The sequence below is a fragment of the Podarcis liolepis genome (genome assembly GCF_965112155.1).
Source record: "Podarcis liolepis genome assembly, chromosome: 11".
In the NCBI taxonomy this organism is placed as follows: Eukaryota; Metazoa; Chordata; class Lepidosauria; order Squamata; family Lacertidae; genus Podarcis; species Podarcis liolepis.
Window position 1 is genome coordinate 49,798,597 of NC_139565.1, and position 27,934 is coordinate 49,826,530.

The 27,934-nt window shown below is 44.7% G+C and overlaps 1 protein-coding gene across 9 annotated transcripts in view; it reads left to right on the forward strand.

Moving 5' to 3' along the window:
* The window catches only part of PDZD2 (PDZ domain containing 2), a 241,109-nt gene that overhangs the window by 184,077 nt on the left and 29,098 nt on the right, over positions 1–27,934 (forward strand). For all 9 annotated transcript variants that reach the window (XM_083465639.1, XM_083465642.1, XM_083465643.1 and 6 more), the window contains 10 exons: positions 13,652–13,772; positions 14,594–14,739; positions 15,163–15,282; positions 15,883–15,997; positions 16,617–16,690; positions 17,483–17,708; positions 20,250–20,367; positions 23,357–23,489; positions 26,608–26,689; positions 27,755–27,858. In XM_083465639.1, the coding sequence (XP_083321765.1) occupies positions 13,652–13,772; positions 14,594–14,739; positions 15,163–15,282; positions 15,883–15,997; positions 16,617–16,690; positions 17,483–17,708; positions 20,250–20,367; positions 23,357–23,489; positions 26,608–26,689; positions 27,755–27,858 (1,239 nt within the window). The remainder of the gene's footprint in view (positions 1–13,651; positions 13,773–14,593; positions 14,740–15,162; positions 15,283–15,882; positions 15,998–16,616; positions 16,691–17,482; positions 17,709–20,249; positions 20,368–23,356; positions 23,490–26,607; positions 26,690–27,754; positions 27,859–27,934) is intronic.

A 27,934-nucleotide genomic window follows, 5' to 3' on the forward strand; every position in this document is an offset into this window, starting at 1 on the left:
ATCTGTTCATTTACAAGCCAAGCTGGGATAGCTCAGCTGATAGAGGATGGGACTCTTCATCTCAGGGTTGTGGGTTTGAGCCCCATGTTGGGCCGAAAATTCTTGCATTGCAGGGGGTTGGACTAGATCACCCTTGTGGTCCCTTCCGACTCTACGCTTCTAAGTCTGTGCTATTCTACTTTTGATCTGAGTTTTATGAAAAGCTTCGTGATGTTGTTGTTGTAATAAACACACATTTAAATACTACTTTCTCACAAAAGACACATTTCCAAAATGTGTTCTCTCTCCACCAAGTGCACCGTCTCTTGAGAAATGCATGAAAACATTGGGAAGAGCCTGAAATCCAGTGGGTAGTGGCTTCCTGATATGCACATTAGTTTGGGAGTTACGGGACAGCATAGTTTGCACCAAGATTTGCAAAGAACGAGCTCCTCAGACACCCCTGGATTTTAGCAAAATTGCACCATGGAACGAGCTCCTCAGATACCCCTGGATTTTAGCAAAATTGCACCATACCATATTGGCCCGAATATAAGACGCACCCACAAATAAGCTGCACCTTTAAAATTCAAGGCTTATTTGTGGGTGTGGCCTGCCTCCTGGCTCTACTGCCCTGAACTGGGGGCGGCCGGCACCCTGTTCCCCAAGCAAGCCAGTGCCGGTTCTGAGCACACTGTGCGCCTACCTCCTGATACTACAGCCTTCCGTCACTACCTCCCCAAGCCAGAGGCTTGGGAGTGACGGGCGGGTTGCATGCTGTTGCCCTGCGCTCCTGGGCTGCTTCCTGGGGTGGGGGAGCCGCCACACTTTGCCGGCGGAGGTTTGGGTGACACGGTCAGGACAGGCGCCATTGTCCCACACCCCCGATGGCCCCCGTGGCAGCTGTTTCAGCAGCGATACCGTAAGGTTGCGAATATAGGCCGCACTTTAACTTTTCACAATCAGAATTTGGAAAAACAAAGTGCTGCTTATACTCAGGCCAATACGGTAAATAAACAAACCCTGGTGCCAGCACAAGGACTTTTGACCTTGCAATGTAATTTCTCCTCCCTCTTCTGTTGTCTTGCACACACGCCTGTCTGTTGTGGGACGGTTCCTCATTTGGAGAGGATACAGGGACTTCTTGCTCAATAAGTCTTTCACATCAGCTGAAACAGGAACCCCTTTTATACTCGTCTCATTGGCCAGCCTGCACGGGTAGAGCCAGTATATGGCCTGAGGGTACTTCACTGAGAACAGAGGTGGGCAATAGCTGGTCTGTGGGCCAGTCTTGGCCCACCAATGGGGTCTAATTTGACTCGCAAGACCATATTCCGCAAACCACACCCACCCAGCCATCAGCTGACATCACTCATGATGAGCAGGAGAATGCAGTGAAATCCTGCATTGGCTGTGTGGAGCAGGTACAGGTGAGTTCAGCAGGATTCAACCCCCAATCATCAGCTGATGAGCGGGGGTTAAATCCTGCTCAGTTCGGCAGGATTCCAGGGTCTGCACGGACACCATTTCAACAGGGGAGTCCAATGCAAAGCCCTTTTCTAATTCTGGCGGGGGTTTGCAGCAGCATTCCTGCGGAAACAATGACCGGCCCTTCCAGGCACACCTGTCAAAGCTGACCTATGAGGCCGATCCTGATAAGGATCTGGCCCATGGAGCGGAAGGAAGTTTCCCTACTTCCAGCTTAGAAGTGGTGAGTTGCTGCTCTCAAAGGCTCACCACACAGGGAAGCTGCATGCAGACCCAACATCCTCGCAAATTTGGACATTTGGGTCAAGATTTGGGTACGGGTGTCCCATGTTTCATCTAGGCATTGGCAGCATGCATCCACCCAGAGAGGCATATTTCCCTAAATATGCTGACTTCAAATATTCTGTTCCTTCTTTTTAGGCCACATGGATACACCAATCAATTTTAGTGGAAATACCTGATCTTAGAAACAAGATATTAAAACAAAATGAACACTAATGTTACTCTGCAATCTAGCTGTTGTTAATATAATAACACTTCACTTGATGTGTGGTTCTATCACATCTGCACTTTGCTTTCCTGCAAAAACACTGCAGCTGACTGCAATTTGAACCCTACTGGGCTCTGTTAAAAATGTATTTTAAACATGCTGTGCTTCAAAAAGCATCATCTACATAATTTTAAAATGGGCCTTTAGATCAAATACTTTGGAAAGTAATGTGCTACATTGCAGGTTTTCCCTCTGAGCGCATCATGGCGCGAACAGTGCAAAAGGCAGGCAGAAAAATATCTTGGGAGTGATCCTTTCATATTTTTTGTTGTCTTTGATGGCATGAAAGGGATGTCCTCCGTGCTAAAGCTATATGCGGTTAGTTTACATAGGACTATTTCCTCTGGCATTGTTCTTCTTTCTTGGCTGTATAAATAAAAATCCTTTTAAAAAATTGAATAAGTTGTACTGTCACATAGGAGTCCTGTCTGGGCAAGAATGAAGCTGTGAGCTACACATTTTATGCCTTGGCATGGATTAAATGGAGAGCTGCAAGTGGGGATTGCAGCATCTAAAGCAGGGGTGGGGAAAACCTTTGGCCTGGAGGTTCAAATGTAGAAGGGGATGTAAATAATATTACTTTTCATTTGGGGATTTGAGGATTTCCCCTTCCAGGCCCTTGGGAGGGAAAGGGAAAGGAGAGACTGCAACAGAGGAAGGTTCTAGCTAGTTTCTTGAAGGTGCTTGAATAGACGTCACCATTGCAGGTCAAAGTTAAGAATGTTCATGCATTCCTAGATGAAACTGGAACTTGCAAAGTTGTGTGTGTGTGTGTGTGTGTGTGTGTGTGTGTGTGTGTGTGTTGGTGTTATTTGCTTCCAACCTTTGTGGGATCATGCCATCAGAATTACTGTCGTGTGTAAGGAAGGGCTCAGCCACACTCCCTCTTGCATTGCACTGTCCAGGCACAGCTCTGTGATTTAATGCTCTGTGTCGGAGTGGTTTTTATGTTTTTGCTTGTTGTTCTGGTGCTTTCCCCTGGGAAAACCTGTATTTTACTGCTGAATTGGAGCAGATATCCATGGAAAAGTCGGTTTCCATGTGCTCCGATTCAGCTGTAAAAAGATAAAGGTAAAGGACCCCTGACAGTTAAGTCCAGTTGCAGACAACTCTGGGGTTGCAGCGCTCATCTTGCTTTACAGGTCGAGGAAGCCAGCGTTTGTCCACAGACAGTTTTTACGGGTCACGTGGCCAGCATGACTAAGCCGCTTATGGTGCAATGGAACACAGAAACCAGAGCAGTGCACGGAAACGTCGCTTACCTTCCTGCCGGAGCGGTACCTATTTTATCTACTTGCACTTTTTGGCATGCTTTCGAACTGCTAGGTTGACAGGAGCAGGGACCAAGCAACGGGAGCTCATCCTGTCGTGGGGATTCAAACTGCCGACCTTCTGATTGGCAAGCCCAAGAGAATCAGTGGTTTAGACCACAGCGCCACCTGCATCCCAAAAAGGTAAAGGTAAAGGAGCCCTGATGGTTAAGTCCAGTCGCAGACGACTCTGGGGTTGTGGCGCTCGTCTCGCTTTACAGGCCAAGGGAGCCGACATTTGTCTGCAGACAGTTTTTCCCAGTTTTTATGCAGGTTTTCCCAGGGAAAGCACTGGGACCAAAAATAAAAATCCTCAGACATGGAGCTTTAAAGCCCAAACCTGTGCCTGGAAACATGGCACAGAAGGAAGTCTGAATGACCCCTAAGTGTTGCACACATGTCTTTTGAGAACCCTCATATGTGAATGTGCCATATTAAAATTTAATTCAACAACATTCAAGGACATTGCCTGGTTTATCTCTGGGGAAAGATGCCCCTCCTCTTTAGGTAGGAGGTGTGTTTAAAGGGAAAAGTGAGTGGCAGGTTCACACACCAAGGTACCCAACAGAGATGTGTGTTAACACAAGAGCCTTAAAATAAAAAAATCGGTGGTAGACTTGCATGCCAGAGATTGGGGGAAATGACGAAAGGGATGATACTGTAAGATGCCTGTATGTTTGTTTTTGCATCTCTACCTGAGGACAAATGATAAACATGGCATCCCCTGTTTAGAAAGGAAAGTGATGGGAACCTTTTATTTGCAAGTCTGTCAGAAGAAAAGATCAGGAAGCAAGATTAATGTTCAATCGCTGGAACTGCCCTTGTGGCTTTCTGAATAGGGGGAAATGCTAAGTAAACAAATCCGAACTTTAAAAGATTCTTGCTAAGAACTGTTAAGAGGCCACTTAGAAGCCTGTATTTCCTGAGACCTCCTACATGCAAACAAAGAGTTGGTGACCCATAGAAAAATGAGCTTTGAGATATGCTTTTCTGCCTAGTGGCACAACTGGGTGAAGTGGTGGCAGCAATAGGAATAAGCTGGCTCCACCTTTGAGATTGTTACTGGAAATACTGCGAAGGGAGGAGGAAAAGAAGCAAGCAAGCAGATCAGCTGTCTTAGATTTGCAATAACATTGATTCAGCCTCCAGAATCCTATTTCTTTAGAAACATAATAGCCTTTAAAAAAAGACTACCTCCTTATGGAAGATTAAAACCTCATCAAAATGAAAACTGTTGATGCCCTTTCTTAAAAGGGAATCCACAGCATAAAGAGGCAACGCTGTAAAGGCAGCTCCACTAACGCGTGACCCCGAAATTTCAGATGCCCCCCCAAACTGATGCCAAAGTTTAGTGCTAGTTTTGTGCTGTGAACCCTGTGTTTCATGCCGCCGCCCCCCCAAACTGAGGAATTTACACAGCAAATCGGAGTCACAAGCTAATGCCAAAAAACCCAATCTTGTCTGATGGTCTCCAAAGCGGCATCAAAGTTTTGTGCTAGTTTTGTGCCACAAAACCCGCATTTTGTGCCCCCCTCCGCAATGTAAGTCACCGGCACTCAAACTGGGGACCATAGGTATACCCACAAACCCAACCTTGTCTGATTGACTGCAAACTGGTGCCAAAGTTCTGGTTTGGTGCCATTTTGTGTCACAAACTCTGCTTTCTGTTCTGCCCCTCAGAATTAGTAATCAACACTCAAACCAGGGGGCATAGTTACACATTACTAGAGCTTTTAAAGGCGTCACTCCTTTACCCTGCTGAGATCATTTTGCTCACAGCAGGGCTTCCCTTGATAGGCCACTTTGCCTCACCAGAAAAGAGGACAAGATTTGCATTAAAATTTCATTTTCTAATTTCTGTATAGATGCAAATTTAGAAACCATTGCTATAATTTAAATAGAAATATAGTACGTCTCACAATAATAGAGAAGGTGACCTGTGCCTCCTCAATTGGTTCTCTGGGTGCTAACTTTTGAGGAGCAAACTCAGCAGCCCTGCTCTCTTTTCTTATGGATCCTTATGTTTAAATCTGACTTAAACAGGACATCCCTGTTTAAACAGAGCAGGGTTAGGGAACTTGTGGCCCTCCAGACTCCCACCGTCCCCAGCCAGCATGATCAGAGATCAGCAATGATGGGAGTTGTAGTCCAACAACATCTGGAGAACCACATGTTCCCCATCCCTGAAATAAAGGATGCTTTAAAGTAGAGGGCTGTCTTCCGACAGTCCTTCAAATGGTGGACCTTGTAGACCAAGAACAAACATTGGTCATGGCTCACGGTTTGGATGGTGTGCTAAGCCAAACCATGGCTTTGCTAACAGAAGTGCAGCAACTGATAGTGTTACATGTGCGCAAGAACAGTCTGCAGCCAGATATTGAAGAGAACGGTCAGTAGTGATGCAAAATTGTCCTTTCAGATAGTTTGTCCACAGTTACTGAACTTTTCTTTCAGGAACCCCTGATTGGGGTTTCCTTGGCAGCTTGAATTTTCTGGAATGCAGTTTGGGAAACACTGTTTTCAATTAGCAATATGAATTCAGAGCGGAATAAGCGGCGCTTCCTGGAAAGCAAGGGAACCCAGAATGGCATGGTTACTGTTTTGGCAGAGGGGCAGTCTGTAAAAAGATTACATTCATGTGTGGCTGGGAGAATAAGACAAGAGTTGTGTTTTCATTGAACTGTGGCACCACAGTTCCTTTCTGTAGCCAAGGATTACAAACTGGGGCCCATGAGAAATTTGTACAAGCTTAATGGGTAGAGTTTCTGTTTATTTTCCAAGCAGGAAGAAATCTGGGTCTTTTAGAAAGTAGAAAAGCTTCAGTGTGTACAATAAACTTCCTGCCCCTGATCCTTTTTTCACAACCACATAGTGTTTTATCAGAGGTATATTACCTTACTTTTGTGCCTAATAATAATTCATTTTATGGAGATCTGGAACAAAGCAAATAATACAGCACGCCAATTAGAACATTGTAAAATACCTGTATGAGATGCTTTGTGTGCCTTTTGTAGAAGACAAAGAGGAAAAAGTAGTCATGCATTGGAACTGGTCCATTGTGTCAAATGAGGCACTGTTTCATCAACTTTTGCCTTCAGCCGTTCCTCAAATTCCTGACTTCTTACTGACCTCCAGTCCAGTGGGTGGCACTGCCTCTGATTCCTCCTCCTTAATCTCAGGGTCGTCCTTCGTCCTCAACAGGGAGGAAGATGGCGAATAAAACTAGAATTACTTATAACTCTACCTGCTCTTTATTCTGGCTCCACCTACTGGTGGTCTCCCAATCTTCTGCCCTATGTGTCCCAATGAGCGAAGTGAGTCAGGAGCTATCATCATATTTCTTCAGGCGGTTGATGAAGACCTGGCTTTTTGAAAAGGGCCATTGGACTGAATGATCCTTTTGTTGTCGAGAGCTTCTGACTAGTGCTTTGGAATTTGTGAGTTTTGTTTTGCTTCTTACATGCATGTTCTGATTGGGTTTAATTTGGGGGGTGGGGGTGGCTATTGTTGTTTATTCTGTGACGATCTGATTGTTTAAGCCAGTTTGAGTTCCCTTGGGAAATTAAGTGGGCCTAGAATGCTTTAAAATAAATAAACATCATACTTCAGAACGTAATTCAGAGTATTTAGCATCTACCGGACAAAGTTCAATGTGCTGGTTTTGGTGTATACAGCCTTATGTAGTTTGGGGACAGGATACTTGACAGATTATCTAATCCCTTATATACCCTATACATCACTGTCCTTCCTCTTCCAACCAACCTTTTATAGAGAGATGTTTCCTAGCCTGGATCTATACTGCAATTGTTTTTAGATGTTTTATCGCTTGTGGGTTTGCCATCCTGGGCTCCTTTGGGAGGAAGTGTGGGATACAAATTTAATAACTAAAATAGATAACTGTGCACCCTGCCTTATTCCACTCACACCCATGGGCATGACGTAGAGCTTGTAAGTGGGGGCACTTGAAATTCCGCACACATGTACTATAAGCCTTGAGATGGGTGCCTTTCATGACCCCCATTTATTTACTTTTTTAAAAATCAATATTTTAAATTAACACTAAAATATTTATATATAGCGAAAGAAAGGTGTAGCACTAGAACACCACAGAGTTATAATAGTAATTTACTGTGGTGCTATGACACTATGCTACAATAGTGCTGAGGTGTGTTTAAAAAAACAACACATTTTTGTTCACTGCCATTTTAGCAACAGGATTAACAGCACTGACTGAAAAAGAATTTGTTTTTTAATCTTTCTTTCTTTCTTTCAAAAATATATAATCAGAAAAAGTATTTTAGTGATAATTAAAAGATTAAAATGTTATGATATTATACTGAAGGTGTCCTGAGCTGTGATAGGTTCGCTATCCACCCTTTGAATTTTTTTGGAAGAGAAATGCTAAAGGCATCTGCGTCTGTGGAGATTGCGCTGCTATTATTTTCTTTTGGAAAATGTTGAGTTTTTGTTATCTGAGAAGAGATGGAACAGCACCCAGAAAATTCAACTGGACGATGATTGGACGATGGTAGCATGTGGATGCTCTGTAAACAATGAATGAATGAATGAAGCATGGCAATTCCATGTCTCTAGTGGGAGCCTTGCAGCTCTCTGCTGAAAGTGATCAGCCAGTAGGAGGCAGCCCATTTTGCAATCCAGACTACTGTTCCACTCCAGAGGCAGATGACTGGGACCAGCCACATCTGCAATGCTGAAGTAGAGGAGGAAAGTGGAGCTGCTAGGTGTCTCCCCCCCAAAGACTGAGTTCATGGTCACCTCCAGAGCCAACACAAGGGTGATGCTGCTCTTTGTTTGTGTCTTCTACCAGTGTTGATTGGTTATTTGCCATGAGTTGGGGTGTGTTATGTGTGGTATGATTCTGTCGTTGTTGGCTGGCAGATATATTGTATGAGGTGGTAGATGGTTGTAGTGGTTGTGTGCTTTTATGTTGGTTGGGAGTTTGTATTGTGCTGCCTAGTGATTTTCTCTTATCTTGGCTACATAGGCTTCTTGCAGATCCAGCGCTACCTTGGTTCTCGAATATAATCCCTTCTGGAAGTCTGTTCGACTTCCAAAATGTTCGAAAACCAAGGCGCAGCTTCCGATTGGCGCAGGCGCCCTGGAAGCAATAGCCGACAACCACACCAGGCATTCAGGTTCCAAAAAATGTTCAAAAACCAGAACACTTCTGGGTTTTCGGCGTCCAGGTTCAGATTTGTTCGTCAACTAAGCTGTTTGAGAACCAAGGTTCTACTGTGTTGCGTATTTATGTATTTGTATTTTTCTTAATATAAATAATTTGAAACTGTGCTTATTGCGTATTTACACATTTTGTTTTTTTTAAAAAAATCATATTTATTAGTAGTTTCAGAATTATAAGAAGAGAAAAAAACCATTAAAAAACAACACTATAATACATAAAAAAGAAAAAACACAAAACCAATACAACAATACAACAAAAAGATAAAAAGAAAAAAGAAACACAACACGAATCCCAAATTACATATCTAAAACTTCCATTTGCTTGTTTGATTGACTTCCTCACACCTCCCTTTTTGTATTCTAGTTTAATTAGTTATTTCAGCAAATTCTTTCCATCTTTCTCAATTTTTGTTAAAAAATTTATCCTAACCTAATTTAACCTAATAATTAGCTCAACAAATCCTTTCCATCTTCCCCCATATTCTATTAATCACATTACCTTAATTTATTTAACCTTATCTTGCCCTAAAATACATTAAAGTTTGAATCTTAGTTATCAAATATACATTACTCCTGATATCATTTCTGCTAAAGTCATATAGTTTCATTCCAACATTTTCCCTAATATTCATTAATTTTTAACCAATTCCCTAAAAATTTTTTTTTCTTTATAAGTTCTCTTCCAATTTTCATCCAGCGTCCCTTCATCCTGGTCTCGGGTCGTGTCAGTCCTTACTGTCCATTCCATCTAGTCCATCAACCTGGAAGCCTTATGTCCGAGGCCCTTAAGTCTCTTCCATGTCCCTTCTGCAATTCTTCTTCTTCTTGTTTATACTTGCCCTTTTCCTTGTCTTTTGTTGGTCTCTTTCTTGGTTTTTTTCCTTTCTCATTGAGGGGTAGGCCTCTGGGGGATTCCAAGCCAAAATTGTCTCCATCTCCCTTCATCAAACCCACCCATTCCCCACAGTCCCACTCCCGACAGTCCTCAATATAGTCCAAAAAGTATTTAAAAGCATATTCCAGGGTCTCTCCAACGTTGGGAACCTCCTCAACTCCAGACTCCCCCTGGCCCACTCCAACTTCAATCTTCAATGACAGCGGCTCATACTCCTGTAGGGCCTCGGGACTCTCCATTTGTATTATTTGGGGTGCAACTGCATCCTCCTCCATTATCTTCTGCACTTGCCCAGTCAGTACAGATTCGTGAGTTGGTCCCTGGATAATTTCTGTATCAATATTCCCTGTTTGCCCAGAGTTATTAACTGCAACAGTCATGTCCATTTTCTCATTCATCAAGTCCATCTTCTCATGCATCTGTTCCAGCAAGGCACTTGTCTTGCATAGGGCAAGCACCCAGTCTTCTTTCCAGCTCATCTTTAGTCAAGGTCAGAAAAGCCTGTTCCCACGGTCTTAATATCACATCTGTTGAGCCCTCAAATATACTGCAGCAACAATTTAACAGGCTCCCTCTAGAGGAGGCAATTTCTATTTGTATCCATTTTTTTTTAGGCAAGTCCAACAAAGGAAAATTACTTTCGTTTTTCAGATATTTTTCAGATATTTTGATTCTTTAGAATGCAAAAGGCAACATTAGAATCAGCTTGTTTCTCTTCTTTAGCTATCTGTCAAGATATTCCATTCACAGTCAATGAACCTCTCCAACGATTTCTGTCTCTGACACCCCGTTCCCAGGCTAGAGACGGTGGAAACCTATCCTTCTTGACTCCCTCTCCTGCTAGGGTTGAACAAAGTTCCCCCCCTTTTCTCCTGCTTCCAAGGGGGTTTCAGTAATTCTGAATGTAGGAAATTTAAACTTTTTTTGACAGCTTTCCCGGCTTTAGCTTACAAAGTTTTTGCTTTAGTCTATATACAAAAAGCGGAAGGCAGACTTCCTGTTTTGAGCCTTCCCGCTTCATTGCCAAATTAAGAAATTTCTTGATCCAATTTTCCGTTTCTACTCACGGGTACTTGTTTTAAATCCAATTGTCCACAGGAAAAAGTCAGCGCTCTCCGGCAATGGCTGTGCGGCTTCACTCCGTGAAAGTAGCAATCAGTTCGCAGCACTGCGCTTCTCACCCCACTTCGCTCTGGAGCCCCTAAATGGGATTCCCTGTGAGTAGGGGGGCGCTCCTGGTGCCCTGCCGAACCCCACATTCCCAGGCTTCCTCCGCCTGGGATTTCTAGTGGGTCCCCACCTTCGCCGCGGTGGGAAGACCCAGTTTCCACGGAGCCCATTCCTCCAGACGGAGGAACTCCGCCATTCACCGATGGCGCTGACCCGGAAGTTGTGTATTTACACATTTTGATCATCTCCCCCCTTTTCTTCTTTTTTCTTTTTTTGCCCTGAAAGTGTATCAGCAGCTCACACGGAAGGAAGAGATTTCAACCAGGGAAATAGTGCGGGGAATGGTTAAACAACCTCTTCTCCAGTGCCATTGCCCTTTGTCAGTTTGCTCCCTTCCCACCACAGTGGTTAAACCTAGGAAGCCACCTTATGTTAAGTCAGACCACTGATCCCTCAAACTCAATACTGTCTATAGTGACTGACAACAGCTCTCCAGGGCTCTACCTGAAGATGCCAGAGACTGAACATGGGACTGACTTCTTGCATGCAAATCAGATGTCCTGCCACTAAGCCATGGCCCTTTAAGGTTTTTTTTTTAAAAAAAACCATCACAATGCAGAACCTCCTAACGTGCAATTTAGCCTGTATCCAGGGCCAGAAATAGTTTTGATGAGGCCCTTAGCTACTGAAGGTAATGGGGCCCTTTATATGTCCAGCTGTCCTTCGTCAACAACAAATAGTCGCTGTTTTTTGTGTTGAATATATGCTGTGTGGTAATTTATGGACCTAACAGGTATCTAAAACCATTTGCGCATGTTGTATGCAACCGGTCCAGGCAGAATGTAGGCACCCTATATATAGAAAGGAGCAAACCAGTGATATTTTAGGGAGCAGGCTAGCAGGCGGGGCCCATTACTTACATCATAGGAGCCTACACAACACAAAACACTGTTGCTGCATGTAGGTTTTGTTTTGTTTTCTTTATCTTATTTTGGAAATGCACATCCAGTTTTTTTTCTTTATTTGGGGGGAGCAAGAGAGTTGGGCCCTAATCTATAGCTTGTTTAGCTTATACATAAATCCAGCACTGCCTGTATCTGAGGCTTTTGTGGTTCCACTGTATCATACTGAAGATCCCCATCCCATAATAATCTAAACAGAAGTATTTCCTTCTTGTAAGGACCTTCCCACCAACTGAGATCAAATTAGAATCAAACTGGAAATGTTTAACTGAAGGATAGCATAAAGATCTAACTTAATTACAAAAACAAAGCAAAACAAAAAACAATGTAGGAAACAGAAGATATTTTGCAATTTGTGGAGCATAGTGTACATAGTTTATTCCTGCCACAGGCCCATAGCATGATTCTGTGACATCGTCACAATTCAATTTTCACAGTGTAGGATGATCACTTATGCCATCCTTAATGTAGTACAAAGTAATTAATCCATTTCCCACGCAGGAGGAATGAATATATGAAGCCATCATCAGGCAGAATTTCCTTTGGCTGCTCTGGGAGTTTAGCAGAACCCCTAGACAGTTGCTGCTTTCTAACAGTTACAGAGGAGCGAGAGCACATTTTAAGAAGGAAATGGATGAACTGGAATGGGTCCAGAGGAAGGCAGCAAAGGGACCAAGACCTATAGCACATCAGGAGTGGGGAATATTTGGCTTTCCAGGTGTTGTTGAACTACAATTTCCAGGGGTAATGAGAGTGGTAGTTCAGCAACATCTGGAGGGCCAAAGGTTCCCCACCGTGGATACATACCGTATTTTTCGCTCCATAAGATGCACTTTTTTCCTCTTAAAATCTAAGGGGAAATGTCTGTGCATCTTATGGAGCAAATGTGTGATCCCTGGGGCTGGGGGGGGGGAACCTGGGCTTCCCCCGCCAGCCCCACAAGCTCTGGGAGCAGCGGGAAGGCTGCACGCAGCCTGTCCGCTGCTCCCTGAGCTTCCCCTGCTAGCCCCGACAAGCTCCTGAGCAGCTCTGGGGTAGCCCGCGAAGCCTCCGCAGGGCAGCAGGGAGCCTTCATCCCGTTGCCCTGGCGAGGCTTCGCGCGGCTATCCCTGGCTTTTGTGAGAGGTGGGATAAGCCAGGGATAGCCGCACTCCCTTTAAAGAGCTGCGTGGAGTGTGTGTGTGGCTCTTGGGGGCTTTTTCCGGAGGAGGGAGAAAAGCCTGCAAGCGCCGCACACTCTCTCCACGCGGCTCATGAAAGGGAGCACTGAGCAGAGCCTGAGATGCAAACAGGCTCTGCTCAGCGCTCCCTTTAAATAATATTTGTTTTCTTGAATCCCCCCCCCCCAAAAAAGTAGGTGCGCCTTATGGTCAGGTGCGCCTTATGGAGCGAAAAATACAGTAGCTCTGATTAAGGTATAGCAGCTATCCTGCCTGTAGAAAGGAACCTGTGAATGAGCCAAAGATGTCAGAATTCTCGGGGCATTGCCACGTGGGTCTAAAAGAGGGGTGTCCAATTTATAAGAGACTGCGATCTACTCCCACTATAAATAAACTGGCAGTGAACTACCCATTGGATTGACCAGAGTTGTTGAGCATTTTGGGGGGGGTGAGTCGAAGTTGGTCAGCTTTTTTTAGGGGGAGAGACCAGAGTTGCTGCTCAGGTTAGACAGGCCTGGTCTAAAACATGAGTTGCGGCTGTGGATGAGGATTAAGTGCACTGCTGGTTTTTTTTACTCTTTCACACACATTATAATCATACACAGAGACCGAGCTACAGCCAAAGTGCAGTCACAGCTTCATGTACCAATTATTTCGATCGTCGCTTCATACCTCACCTTGACTCGAAGTACAACTGAAGTACAGAGATTATGTTACTCCTCATTCTGATGAAGCTCCTGCGTTCTAAACCGCAGAAACCCCGAGCCAGGACAGAAACAAGTGGATGCTTAGAAGCCTCTGCATAACTTTGTCACAGCAATAGATTCGACTTCGCCTAATTTTGTTTTTGCTTCATTAGGATAATGGCTAACCCGACTGTGGAAATGATGACCATCCCAAGAACTTAACTGGATTCTTTTTCCTTCTGTTTTCAGGAGCCAGATCTGACAGATCCAGATAACCCTGCAGATCCTACTGGTGCAGAGGGATCCAAAGAAAACTGTCAGAGTCCAACTCTGGGAAGTGGGATATTGAAGTACAGGAGCAGATCCCAAGGTACAGTTGATTTCATTGAGTGGGTGAATAAAAGATTTTAGAGTATGTAGTTAAGAAAGGCTCTCATAGAATCAGAGAGCTGAAAGGGACCCAATGGATCATTTGGCCAAGCCTTCAATGCAAGAATATGCACCCATACAGGGTTCAAACTGGTGACCTTGGCGTTATCAGCACCACGCTCTAACCAACTGAGCTAAGCCATAAGGCAATGCTCTGGCCTCGTCCACCAACTATGATTTCCATTGGGAGAGGGAGCATGGTTCAAGGACAGAGCACACTTGCCGCATGCAGAATGTTTCAGGTTCAGTCCTCATCACCTTCAGCTAAAAGGATAATCAGGTAAAAAATAGGTGATGAGCAAAAACTCTGCCTAAGAACCTGGAGAGATAGTGCTGGCTTTAAGAATAAACTGCTTTTGCCAGACTGAAACTCATAATATGAGATTAGTCCTAAATCTTATAAGCTGTATATGCAGCATACTTTGTTTTTTGATACTAATTTTGACTGCGACCCTTTAAACACACCAGGGTCTAAGTGTTAAGACTCTCCTCTGAAAGTGTTTTGAGAATGGTGGTTTGCATCTGACTACTGGGATAAATTATTGCTACCCACTTGGATGTGAGTGTCTCTATATATATCTAGAGACGAAGATAAAATTTATCATCATTTGTTTATATGACTTAGGAAATTTACCCATCAATCACTTCCGAATGTGCATACAAAATGTTAAAAGCAGTGTACCTGATCCCATCACAACTGACAGATGTTAAAAGATGCTTTGAAATGTGTGTAATAAACAGCATCTCTGGGTTTTCCCTCAGGGGCGGCAGCGCGTTTAGAATCCGTAGGCGAAGATGACGAGTTGACAGTGGAAAATGGAGATGTGAATTATGAAATAGCCATGAAATATTCCCGGGGAGGGAGAAAACATTCTCTCCCACAGCATTTGGACACAGGAACCAGACAGGTGAGGGGTTGCACGGTTTACTGTCTTCAAATGTCCAAGGAATCCTCCCGTTAGTCCCAATTTTCATTGTTGTGGGTTAAAGAAGAAAAGGGACACTCTCCCCTCCTAAACACAGGGACACCTGTCTGTCTTCAGGTGCGCATCCAGGTGAGGTGAGAAGGGGGAGAGTATTGGAGACATGCGTTGGGTTGATACCTCCCTGAAAGGGCAGGTACTTCACCTCACCAGAAAAAGATTTCTGAAGACGCACACAAATTTTAAATCAGTGAATTCAAAGTAAAGACTAGACGTAGAATTGCCAAATGTTTGAGACATGGAATAGCAAACACTAAAAGAAAGAAAGAAAGCTTCTTTGGGAAACAGCAAATGCGACGCAACAGTTTTGGCTTATTTCTAAATATTGTGGTTGTTTCATTTGCCCAGGAATACCATATTGTTAAGAAATCTACTCGCTCTTTAAGTGCTGCGCAGGTTGAATACCCCTGGCGACTCACCCAGCCATCTATTATTTCCAACATTGTCCTGATGAAGGGGCAAGGCAAGGTAAGATTATTTGCAAATAGGAACATCTCTAGTGTCTGTCAAACTTATGCATACTAATAGAATTCTGAGTTACAGTTTATATTCCCATCTTAACGCTAATTTACCTTTACATATGCCCTTAAATGTAGCTTCTGGGAATACCAGTTGCGCCAATTCGAAAATGCGGGTGCTGTTTTAAAGGCATGTGCCTTTAATGGCGCCACCGCAAACTCATGGTTCGCACTGGAATGATTTAGGCCCACATATTGGTACTAATAACCAGCACATTTAAACTGCTTGGACTGAAACATAGTTTCTGACAATTGAGTTGGTATCTCGTTGCTCCAGGTTTGGTTTGGGTTGTTGTTTATTCATTGTTTTGTTGTATGTGCTCCGATTTATATACATCTTGAAAATATCAGTAAAAATGCTTTCCTTTTTTTTTTTGAAAAAAAAGTGGTAAATCTCACATCTCCTTTTTTACACCATTCCAATTTTCATAGTGGATGCTCAACCTAGCTGATAATCTTGTTTCCGCTTATTCTCGTAAGGTTAAGATGAATTAACATTTCAGTTTTCCACTCGTCTCCTCTCCACCCTCTTCCTCCCCATACTCCGCAGGGTCTTGGATTCAGCATTGTGGGAGGGCAGGATTCTGCCCGGGGACGCATGGGCATCTTTGTGAAGACCATTTTCCCCAATGGGGCTGCAGCTGCTGACGGCCGACTGAAAGAAGGTATTTGTAGCGCAAGAGAAGAGATTTCTGCCGGTTCAGCTTATGAAGCCATACACTGCAGGCAGAGGCAATAGCTAGTTGCTCCGGCACCTGGAGCGGTGCACATGCTGTCAACCCAGGGTTGGGGCCATGATGGCAGGGTGAGTGTCCCAGGGGGTGAGATGCCCATGGCGGCAAAGGAAGCCTGCTGCTTCCTGGGCGGCGGGGAGGAGCTGCTTCGCTTTGTCAGCAGCCTTCCTCCCTTCCCTCTTCCTTTTGACAGCTCAGGGGAGGCTCCCCCCCCCCCAGGAAGCAGCCTGGGAGCAGGGGTCAATGGCCCGCCGCCCGCCCACGACTCCCAAGCCTCCCCCAAGCTGTCAAAATGAAAGGGGAAGGGGGGAAGGCCGCTGACTTCCGGGTAGGCTTGGGAGTCCCAGGTGGGCGGCACGCTGAATGGCACCCCCCTCAGTGATGGATTCCTGAGGATTCCTGCATTGCAGAGGGTTGGACTAGATGACTCTAGGAAACCCTTCCAACTCTATGACAATAAACCAGAAACACACCAGGGAGCCTGCTCATATCTCTCAGGATAAACACTTTGTCTTCTGTCTGCATATTAATGCCTGTTTTGCCTTTCCAGGAGATGAACTCCTTGAAGTTAATGGAGAGTCCTTGCAAGGACTGACTCACCAGGAAGCCATTCAAACGTTTAAGGTAACATAACTTCAGGTGGGACCTTCCAGCAGTAGCAGATGATGTCCTGGAGTGGAAACATGGGTTCTCCTCGAAATACTCTATTTCCGTGGCTGCCCTTTACGTGTCTGGATCTCAGTTTCATCACATGGTGGCTTTGTTTTGATGAGCAAGGAGCCATGTTTCCCCTGAGCCACTAGGAAAACAGGATCCTGGACTAGATAGGCCACTGGCTCGATCCTGTAGGGATCTTCTTAGATCTCACATTATGTTTTTATGTTTCCCTATCACAGTGGCGGGACGCAGGTGGCGCTGTGGTTTAAACCACAGAGCCTAGGACTTGCCGATCAGAAGGTCGGCGGTTCAAATCCCCGTGACGGGGTGAGCTCCCATTGCTCGGTCCCTGCTCCTGCCAACCTAGCAGTTCAAAAGCACATCAAAGTGCAAGTAGATAAATAGGTACCACTCCGGCGGAAAGGTAAAAGGCGTTTCCATGCGCTGCTCTGGTTCGCCAGAAGCGGCTTAGTCATGCTGGCCACATGACCCGGAAGCTGTACTCTGGCTCCCTTGGCCAATAAAGTGAGATGAGCGCCGAAACCCCAGAGTCGGCCACGACTGGAGCTAATGGTCAGGGGTCCCTTTACCTTTACCTATCACAGTGGCAACATTAACTTAGCTGTCAGTCCTAGGCCTTGTTTTTTATCAGGGGATAATAATGCCACCTTAAGTTCCATGATGACAGAAAAATGGGAAATAAATATATTCAGAATAATAAACACAATGGTAAACATAACTGTGCTGTTGCTTCTTTAGCAACTCAAGAAAGGCGTGGTGACCCTCACAGTACGAACCAGGCTTCGCAGCCCAAGCCTTACTCCATGTCCAACGCCTACGTTATTGAGCCGCTCCAGCTCCCCAAGCTCTACTGCCAGTGCAGGACCTCCTTTGCCCGGCTGCGAAGATGGAGATGTTTCCCCTGCAAATCGTAAGGGGCTTGGGCCCAAGGACAGGGTCGTCATGGAAGTGACGCTCAATAAAGGTTTGAGGAAACTTTGGCTACTATTTACAAAGGGTGGTGGAAGATCACAGAAACCTTGTAGGCAATGGGGCTTTTTGGAGGGCGGGGAACCAAAAAACGGTAATGATACTGTGCCTACTTTAGAGCAGGCAGACTTAAAGTTTGAGGAATCTAGCTTGATTTTTTACTTTAACCTTGAGATCTACCAACCAGAGCCAGTGCCTCTGAGCACATTCTCAGCTGGGATGTAAGAAGACAGCTGTTTCCATTCTGACCTGTATTCGTCACAATCAGAGCAGTCTCCGTTCTGCTGCAGTTCGGATTGCAAACTGCTGTGGCTGTGTGGAGAACGGAAGTTAGGATTGGAAAAATGAGAAACAGAGAGAGGCCAAATTTAACAAATTCATCCATCGCAAATGTGTCATTGGCAACAGGTTTTCTTCTTCAATCACATGCTTTTCTCTGTAAAAGGGTAAAGCCTTGGATTAAGTGAAAATACAGGCTCACATTTTAATGACGCCCCTGAATTGGGGCAGGGTGAACCCACCAGGAAACCACAGAAGACCAAATGCTCTTCTGTGTGAAAGAGCTAGGAGAGCAAGGGAGACAGAGATGCAACCTCATTCAGCTGCATTGACCTTTACCATACCACATCAGTGGTGAAAGATTAATAACCTTCTGTGGGGGAAGCCAAGGGAGACAGGCAGAAATAGCATCATATACCTGCTGTTGTACCAGAAGCAGCAGCTCACCTGGGGAGTGGAGACACGATGCTAACTTCCCAGAAGCAGTGTTGCTGCCCCCTATTGGAAATTTGGGGCTGTAAGGGTGCACCAGCAGAGCCAACGCAGTGCTTCTGCCATTGCACCCGCAAACCTCTGACCTCGCTGTCCATTTGCCCCTTCTCCTTCCCAGTTAGTGGCAGCGCCCCCTGCTGCCAGAAAGCTAACATTGCAGCTACACCTCACTGTGTGAGCTGTTTCTGTGTTGTAGCGGCTGAACTAATCCCACCCCTCCCACAAGCTGACCTATGTGAGGGAACTCAGCTGAAGGGCACCATCATATGCTTGCTGCAGAGTTGACTCTTCACCTCCACGCTTAGAGGAAGTAAACACTATTCATGTGTGAAAGGTTCCCCCTTGTTATGTACTGAGTTGAATAGGATCCAAAATGCATCAGTCTGATTGCCCCTAGAACAATAGCATTCAGAATGCAGCAGTCTGATTGGTCCTAGAACAATAGGATCCAGAATGCAGCAGTCTGATTGGTCCACAGGAACCACCCAATCCAGCTCCAGGTGGAAGTGAATCCGCAACCTGATTGGCCTACAGGTGAATCCCGGAATTAGCCAGTCATGTGGGGCCCATTTTGTAAACAATGTATATAAAGCAGACATTCTCGGGGAACTTCCATTCTTCCTCACCACTATGAGCTGAATAAAGAGCATGAAATCCACTCTCAACTCCGAGTATATTTCACCCCCCTTATTTGTTTGTGTTTATTTTGTCTTGGTTTTGAGTTGCTAAAATCCTGCTTTTCACCCTGTTCCCCTTTTCTTTTGTCCTTCCTTTCCAAGTCCTCCTCCTCATGGGTCCCTTTGTGAGTTTCATTTTTTAAAGCGATCGTTCTTACAGAATGATAGCCTTTTATAAATGTAGTGAGCTGCTTTGGGAACTCCTCTGTAAAAACACAGCAAGTACCAATCCAATAAAGAAACAAACAAACAAGCCATGTGAATGAAAACAGTTCAAATCTGGTTTAAATTTATAGTTCATGTAACCCCTAGTCAACTTTCGTCAAGAATTTTCACTGGAAGCAGTGACATTTTTGCATTGAGAGAGTCCATTCAATTATTAAAAGCTTGGGAGTAAGGACTCTGCATGTTCACATTGGAAACTGACATGGAAAGACTTTGTAATGGGCTTTCTATTATTTAAATTTGCTCTTGGGCATAAGCACAGATGGGGGGTTGGGGGAGAAGAAATGAACATAAAGTCAAATGTTTAAATAGACCTCTGTGAAATTCCCTCATCCCCCACCAGCTTCCAGAAGGCCTATTCTGTGGGAAAATCCAGGATAATAGACTTTATTCAACTAGTAGGATTAGTAGGGTGCTTCCAAACTGTTGCTGCTTTCACGGGAAATTCAATCACATGCCAGCAAATTCAGGTTGCACCATTGTAACTGATTGGGAAGTCTCACGCAACCAACCTGCTTCCTTTAACAGACCAGACCATTTACAATAAGAACAGTGATGGGACAATCACTGAAAAACATCATCTCACTTACCTGCAAAAAAGTCGGTATATATGCTCATTAAATAGCTAACTTACCTATTCTCCCTTGCAAACAAATCTGGAAGCACCCAGGTTCTCTGGAAGTACCCAGTGACCTGATAAGGCAAGGTTTTTGCACCCCCTGATCATATTTTTTTAATTAACATATACACAGTCTTATAAGTAGCCTATAAAGAACAAACCATAATAATTGCCAGTGTCCATTGTGATTATTGCAATAAAGAGTGCAGTAATGGCAGCGCTCAATCTTTGCTCTTTGTTTCAGAACCAGGTGTTGGGCTGGGCATTGGTGTTTGCTGTCTCACGCTGGAGAACAGCCTTCCAGGAATTTATATCCACAGCCTGGCTCCAGGATCAGTGGCGAAGATGGATGGAAGGTTAAGGTTAGTCAACCACAAATATTGTTATGCTGATGTCAGTGTCCTGTCAATATGGGTGTGGTTGTTTCGGTTTTCCCAATGTACAGTGGTACCTCGAGTTACATAGGCTTCAGGTTACATACGCTTCAGGTTACAGACTCCGCTAAGCCAGAAATAGTGCTTCAGGTTAAGAACTTTGCTTCAGGATAAGAGCAGAAATCGTGCTCTGGCAGCGTGGCAGCAGCAGGAGGCCCCATTAGCTAAAGTGGTGCTTCAGTTTAAGAACAGTTTCAGGTTAAGAATAGACCTCTGGAACGAATTAAGTACTTAACCTGAGGTACCACTGTAATGCCTATATATTTGGTTCGAAAAATTGGTTCCCAGTGATACCATTGGGAATACAAAGGCGCCTAGTGGCCTCCACGCACCTCACCTGGTCTAAGTGGTGGTATGGCACCCTGGGTTCTGATACAGAGATATAAACATAAGAAAGTAAAAAATTGCTGCCAAACTTTATTTGGCAGTGTTGAGGAAGGCTTTCACCAGTCTGCCTGTTAAGCTTTAGAGACTGTTATAAGCAGGCACACCTGAAGTTTCTCATGTTGGGAGCCATGGAATCTGCATTGCCTGTGGCTCCCGGTGGCCCTGGGCATTTCGGGCATGGTGATTTCATACAGCTGTGATCTAATGGTAACTTCACACTGACTCTTAATAGCCAGATAAGTTTGAGAAAAAAAGAGAGAGGACAGGGCTTAGGGGAATCGCATTGTAGAAATCCTCGTTTTGAATTTTCATTTTTTTAAGACCCAACTCATCCCCGCATCTCTGCCATAAATGCATCAGCTGGCCAGCCAATCCTCTCCACCCATTTCCTTTACAGTGGTACCTCGGGTTACATATGCTTCAGGTTACATACGCTTCAGGTTACACACTAACCCAGAAATAGTGCTTCAGGTTAAGAACTTTGCTTCAGGATAAGAACAGAAATTGGGCTCCGGCGGCGCAGCGGCAGCAGGAGGCCCCATTAGCTAAAGTGGTGCTTCAGGTTAAGAACAGTTTCAGGTTAAGAACGGACCTCTGGAACAAATTAAGTACATACAGGAACCACTGTATGGGAATAATCATATTGACCTGCCTTACAGGGCTGTTTTGGGGGTTATTGATAGAATTTGTTTTGCTTTTATTTACTTTAGTTCCCCTGCACCCTTTTTTTTAATTCCACTTTCCAGAGCCCAAACACACACCCACACCCACACAAACGTAAAACTAAAACCACAGCAGAAAACACACCCTAGTCTGCACCAGCAGTCCAGATAAAACAAATGAAAGAATTTTATAGGATATAAAAAGGAAAAGCAGCCATAATTTAAAATATAGCTCAACATCTTTAACTAAAAGCAGATTGAAGTGAAAAGATATTAAAGCCTGGGGCCAATTCTTTCCTTGAAGAATTGTCCAACTCCATATGTGCCCACTTGACCACTTCAGTCTATGGAGCTGCCCCTTTTACATGTGGCACACAATGTTCATTGCACACTTGAGAGAAGCCAATCTTTTAGTGTGACAGCATCCATTCACTGGAACTCCCTGCCTATTAATATTAGGCAGGCACCTTTCTTGTACTGCTTTCAGCATATGCTAAAAATATTTTTGTTTAGGCAAGCCTGCTCAGATACGTAATTTTATTGTGTTTGGTTGTTTTAAAACCGTCTGTTTTTCTAATTTTATTCTATCCGGTGTTTTCAAGGTATACTTTCATCGCAGCTTTTTAGAAAATGAACATGTCATACTATTTTATGTAAACTGCTTCATTATACGTTTTGATTAAGCAAGTACATAAACCTTGCTAAGTAAAAATAAATAAAATAAAGACCTGAGGGAGTTCCATAGGTACAGGGATACCACTAAAAAGGCCTCACCTCCTGTTTAATTGACTCTGCTGAAAGGCCTACAAGCAGGGCCTCTATGGCCGATCTTAAGGCCTAGACCAGGGGTCTGCAACCTTTAAGACAAAAAGAGCCATTTGGACCCGTTTCCGAAGAAAAAACAACAACTGGGAGCCGCAAAACCATTGTGACATTTAAAACAAATATATCTCCGGAGCCACGATCTGACAGCGGGCGGGAAGGTGACGTCGGGACCGCCCCCATGCGACGTCACAGCCAGTACAGCGCCTGCCACAGTGAGGAGTGTCGGGGCGGACAATGCGCCTCCTCCCCTCGCTAGTATCCGCCCCGGAGCCACGGCAAAGATGTAAAAGAGCCACATGCGGCTCCGGAGCCGCGGGTTGCAGACCCCTGGCCTAGACAGATTGATATGTGCTCAGTCAGTCACTGGATGTGAATCACCTTGAACTCCCAATAGTTTCTTCGGCAATCACTCTTCGCCGAGTAAGATTGTCTTCCATAAACACGGTTTTAGCAGTGAGTCCATAAGTGACTGTGGAGGCCAATTCTGGATCTACACATCCTTCCACAGTGGGGACATAGGTTTCCAGGTGGGAGTTGAACATGGTGTGGATCTGCCAAGCGTGCCTTCCTCTTAGCACGTTTCTCCCTTGCGTCCTGAATTCTAGTGTCTTCAAAGCCCATGACACCTTTGGTAAAGCCTGTTCTCCAACTGGAGCACTTGCAGGCCAGTGTTTCCCAGTTGTCAGTGTGTATACTACATTTTTTAAAAACTCTTTTGTTGGCCACCAGTATTGCGCTTTCCATTTTTAAGTTTGGAATAGTTGCTTTGGAAGACGATCATCAGGCATCCGCACAACATGACCAGTCCAATAAAGTTGATGTTGAAGAATTCATTAGCTGCACAATAAGCTGCCTTGAGAAAAGCAGGGTAAAGGTATTCAGAAATGAATGCGTGAGCAAACAAACAATGAGTACGATGCTACGTGGACCAGGCATCTGATTTAGGATAAAAGCAATTCCTGGACTCGGCAGTTGGCGTGTGTTTGCACCCTGTAAGAATTTCCATGCCTCATCTCATCAGCTGCATGTGTTTGCTCCCTTAGCCGTGGGGATCAGATCCTGGAAGCAGATTCGGTCAGTTTGCGTCATGCGGCTCTGAGCGAAGCGTATGCCATTTTGAGCGAATGCGGCCCTGGCCCAGTTAGCCTTATCATTAGCCGCCATCCCAACCCAAAGGTAAGGAGACATGCAGCCTGGGCCATTACTGTCCCACATCTTTATTATCCTCAAATGCCTGAAATAGGTGCACATATTCTTTATTGCAACAGGGCATCCATGCATCTTCATCCAAATGTGTCATTAAGCTTAATTCCCAGCAGTTCCGGTTTAGAGGGGTTTTTTTGTGACCCCCCTGTAAAACCAATGGGAGTGTTGCTGCTACAAGTTTCCATCCAGTGGATTTGAACCTCTCTCACAACCCCAAAATAAAAGTGCTAGTTATCACCTTTCTAGCCCTGCATATTTCAGAGAGCAGATCTGCTTGCATTTCCTCTCCTTCCTATAAGACCCTTCTCCATCCTGTATCCTATCTCTGTCCTATAAGATAGGGTGCAGGATGGAGAAGGGCCTTTTTGGTGTTGGCACTTAAGTTGTGGAAAGCAAAGGCGTGGCAGGCCTTAGACTGGCACAACTATCAGAGGATTGCCTAGTGCGTTTTGACCAGTGATCCTCCTCAGGAGCAAAAGGTGTCCATATTTCCTACTCATATATCCTACTTCTTGGAGGAAGTTGTTTTAATTGGTGTACCAGAAGAGGACAGGTTTGTCCTTCTCCCAAAAGCAATGCTGGGAGGGAGAAGGAGTTTCCATTGAATACAAACAGCTTTTCCTTCCTTGAGCAAGGTGCTCTCCCGCCTCCCAGCAGCTGATGGAAGCATGCTTTGTTCTTGTTTGTTCCTTGAAAGTTCTGCCATTATCCACTATCCACCTGGTGTCCTGTCCAGTGTCACACATGGGGCGAGTGGGCATGGCTCCCCAAAATGTCCTGGCTTGCCAAGTTTGGCCTATGAGCCAAAGGTTCCCCACCCCTGATATAGGAGAACATCCTTCCCCAGGAAATTCCACAAAGCCCACTTCTGTAGCTTGTAAGTAAAGTCCTTCATATTTCAGGAGGCGCCTTGTGTTTTGGAGTGGACATTTTTCCATTATTTTTGCATTTTGCTCTTTACAGCTTTTTAAGTTTCACTTCTGTTGAACTTGTCTAGTTTTACATGAAAACATTGTTTATTTTAATTTTTGCTTGTTGAAAGCATTTATACCCTGCTCTTTAAGCCCAAAAGGCTCTCAGTGCATATTAATGACGACGATACATGCATATGCATATACAAAAGGCATCCTTCTTTAAATATCCATGTTTTTATAGCTAATCTACATTCCATCACACAGAATATTTTTGTTACCATATTACCTGGTATTCGGGGTTTTTATGTCCTTCCAAAACCATTACCACAAAATATATTTTTCTCCCTTTTTTCATTACTCTGAGTGAATGTGACATTAAAACCTCATTTAAACTGCTGAGTTTGCTTTGGGGTTAATTCTGTTCTTCTCTAGTCAACGAAGTTCTGATTTCTGACCCACCCACATGCCTAATTTTAATTCTCAAAAGATGCATTTGATTTCCACTGGCATTACAAACCACAAAAGTTGATTGTGCATTTCAATTCCATTCCAGCTCCCACATTTAAATCCAAACGCTGTACAGTATATTGTTTATTGGGAGTAAAAGTACCCGAGGCTTGGGTGGGCAGTTAAAAAACAAACCCACAGACCACCGATTTCATTTTGGCTTTAAAAAATAAGTATGGATTTTATTCATGTGTATCTCAGAGCATACAAAATAATCTACAGCCAGACGGATGTGGACACGCTCCTTGAAGAAGCACAGTGACCACCTGCCTCCTTGACCCCTTGACCATATGGGCTTCTTAGAACAAGCCATAGGGAGTTGACTGGGTGGGTCCAGGGAGGGAGTAATGCCTCACTGAAGAAGGGGGAGGTACCATCTGCCTTGAAGTAGGCGGTGGTGCAGCCCCTTCATAAGAAGACCACCCGAGAACCAGGAGTGTTAAATGACTTTGGCCCCAGTTGCAAATATCTCCTTTCTGGACAAGGCTCTTGTTGCAGTTCTGGCATGGAGGAAGCTGATTATTTCCATCTATTGCAGTCTGGCTTCAGGCCTGGTTATGGCACTGAAACTGCCTTGGCCGCTTTTGTTGGTGACATTTATCAACATGAGGGAGAGAAATGGGGAGCTGGGGCTGAAATCCTGCTCATTCTCCTTGATTTCTCTATAGCTGTTGCTTCTGTGGACCTTCTGAGGGTGGGGGTTAGGGGCGCTGTACTTCAGTGGTTCTGCTTCAACCTCCAGGGATGTGGGTGATGTCCTGTCATGTGGGTCAGGGTTCCATATTGTCCCCTTTGTTATTTACCATCCACTCATCTGACTGGGTTGCCCCAACCACTCGGAGCAGTTTCCAACAGAATATAAAAACCACACATGATACACCAGGCATTAAAAACTTCCCAATACAGGGCTGCCTTCAGATATCTATGGAAGGTCATAATTGGTTATCTCCTTGACATATGGTGGGAGGGCGTTCCACAGGACGGGCGCCACTACTGAGAAGGCCCTCTGCCTGGTTCCCTGTAACCAGTTCTCACAATAAGAGAACCACTGAGGAACCTTGGAGCTGGACCTCGGCGTCTGGGCTGAAAGATGGGGTCAGAGGTGCTCCTTCAGGTATATCAATATGCAGATGACATCCAGCTCTCTCTCTCTGTTCCATCTGAATCAGGAGAGGCAGTTGAGGTGCTTAGACTATGTTTGGAGATCATGTTGGGTTGGATATGGGCCAGTAAACCGAAGCTGAATCCTGAAGAGACATTGGTGTCCAAAATTAATTCCCACATCCAGGAGGTGAGGAGGTAGCCTGCCCTGAATGGGGTTGCATTCCTCTGGAAAGAGCAGATTTGCAGTTTGGGAGTGCTCCTGGTTTCAGGTGGCCTCTGTGGCTAGGAGCACCTTTTTCCAGCTTTGACTGGTTTGCCAGTTGTGGTGCCTTTTAGACAAAGCAATTGTACTCCATACTTTGATAACTTCCTGATTGGATTATTGCAATCAGCTGTATGTGTCCTTGGAGATTACTTGGAACCTTCAATTTCAACATAGATTATTGGCTGGGGTTGCATTTAGATATAAAAATATGTATAATAAATAATCGAGAACCAGAAATCTTGCAGTGAGCATCCTTTGCTGTATAAACTTTAGTGTACTTTTTTCAACTTCACGTTAGGTTTCTGAACAAGAAATGGATGAAGCCATTGCCCGAACCACTCAGAGAGAAAGCAAGGACTCTTCTTCCCCTCACACCACAGGTACGAGCTCATTTGCTTTTAACACTGCATCCTATTGGTCTGTTATTTACTCCATAGGTCGCTAATGTTTTTGGCCGTATGTGTGCACTTGGAATTTTGAGAGAGGGTCATGGGCACTGCCCTCTCTGGTTAGCTCTCTTCCCCCTCAGGTCACCTTCCTCTCCCACTTACAGGGGGAAAGTTCACATTCCCAGGGGTTCTGGGGAAAAGTAGATCGAGTAGGATTAAAACAGGCCCTCTTCCATTTCTGTGCTTTTACATGGGATGAAAAGCACGACAAAAGTGCTCTTTATCTAAGGCCTAAAAGGTAAAGGGACCCCTGACCATTAGGTCCAGTCGTGGCTGACTCTGGGGTTGTGGCACTCATCTCACTTTATTGGCCGAGGGAGCCAGCGTACAGCTTCCGGGTCATGTGGCCAGCATGACTAAGCTGCTTCTGGCGAACCAGAGCAGCACACGGAAACGCCGTTTACCTTCCCACTGGAGCGGTACCTATTTATCTACTTGCACTTTGATGTGCTTTTGAACTGCTAGGTTGGCAGGAGCAGGGACCGAGCTACGGGAGCTCACCCCGTCGCGGGGATTCAAACCATCAACCTTCTGATCGGCAAGTCCTAGGCTCTGTGGTTTAACCCACAGCGCAACCCGCGTCCCTATCTAAGGCATAAATCCTCATTCATTTTTATATATGACAAAACCATAGACAAAAAACCGATTAGGCAAAGTAAGGAGAATTGTTGGTGTACCAGTTGTAGCTGGGCCATGCCAGACACTTCTTAGGTAGATCCACTCAGTTATTTCCACAACACAGTATCTCAAAAGACTGGCTGTTAGATTCTCGCCTCTTCCAAATATTGAATATGATTTGTTAGATGTTACTTCTCAAGGAGTGGGGCTCCTTACTCTGGGGCCCTGAACAGTCACATGTTGTACATTGATCCCCAAGATATTACTCACCTTACTCCCCACCATGCACAGACTCCAGTTAGACTGATAATAGTGGCTTATGTGCAAATAGTTTTTTAATCTGAAATCTTCACTGTCTAATCAAATTGTATTTAACAGGGAATCTGCCCAAAAGCCCATCGCCTAGTGTGAAGTCCAAGCAGACAGAAGCCTCCTCACCCTTGAGCTGGACAATGAAGCGTTTCTTGGAGCCAGGGAGCCGGGTAAAAGAATTAAAATTCAACAATATGATTTGTGTTTTGAGTGTGAACTTCAATGGATCATTATATTGCTTGGGGA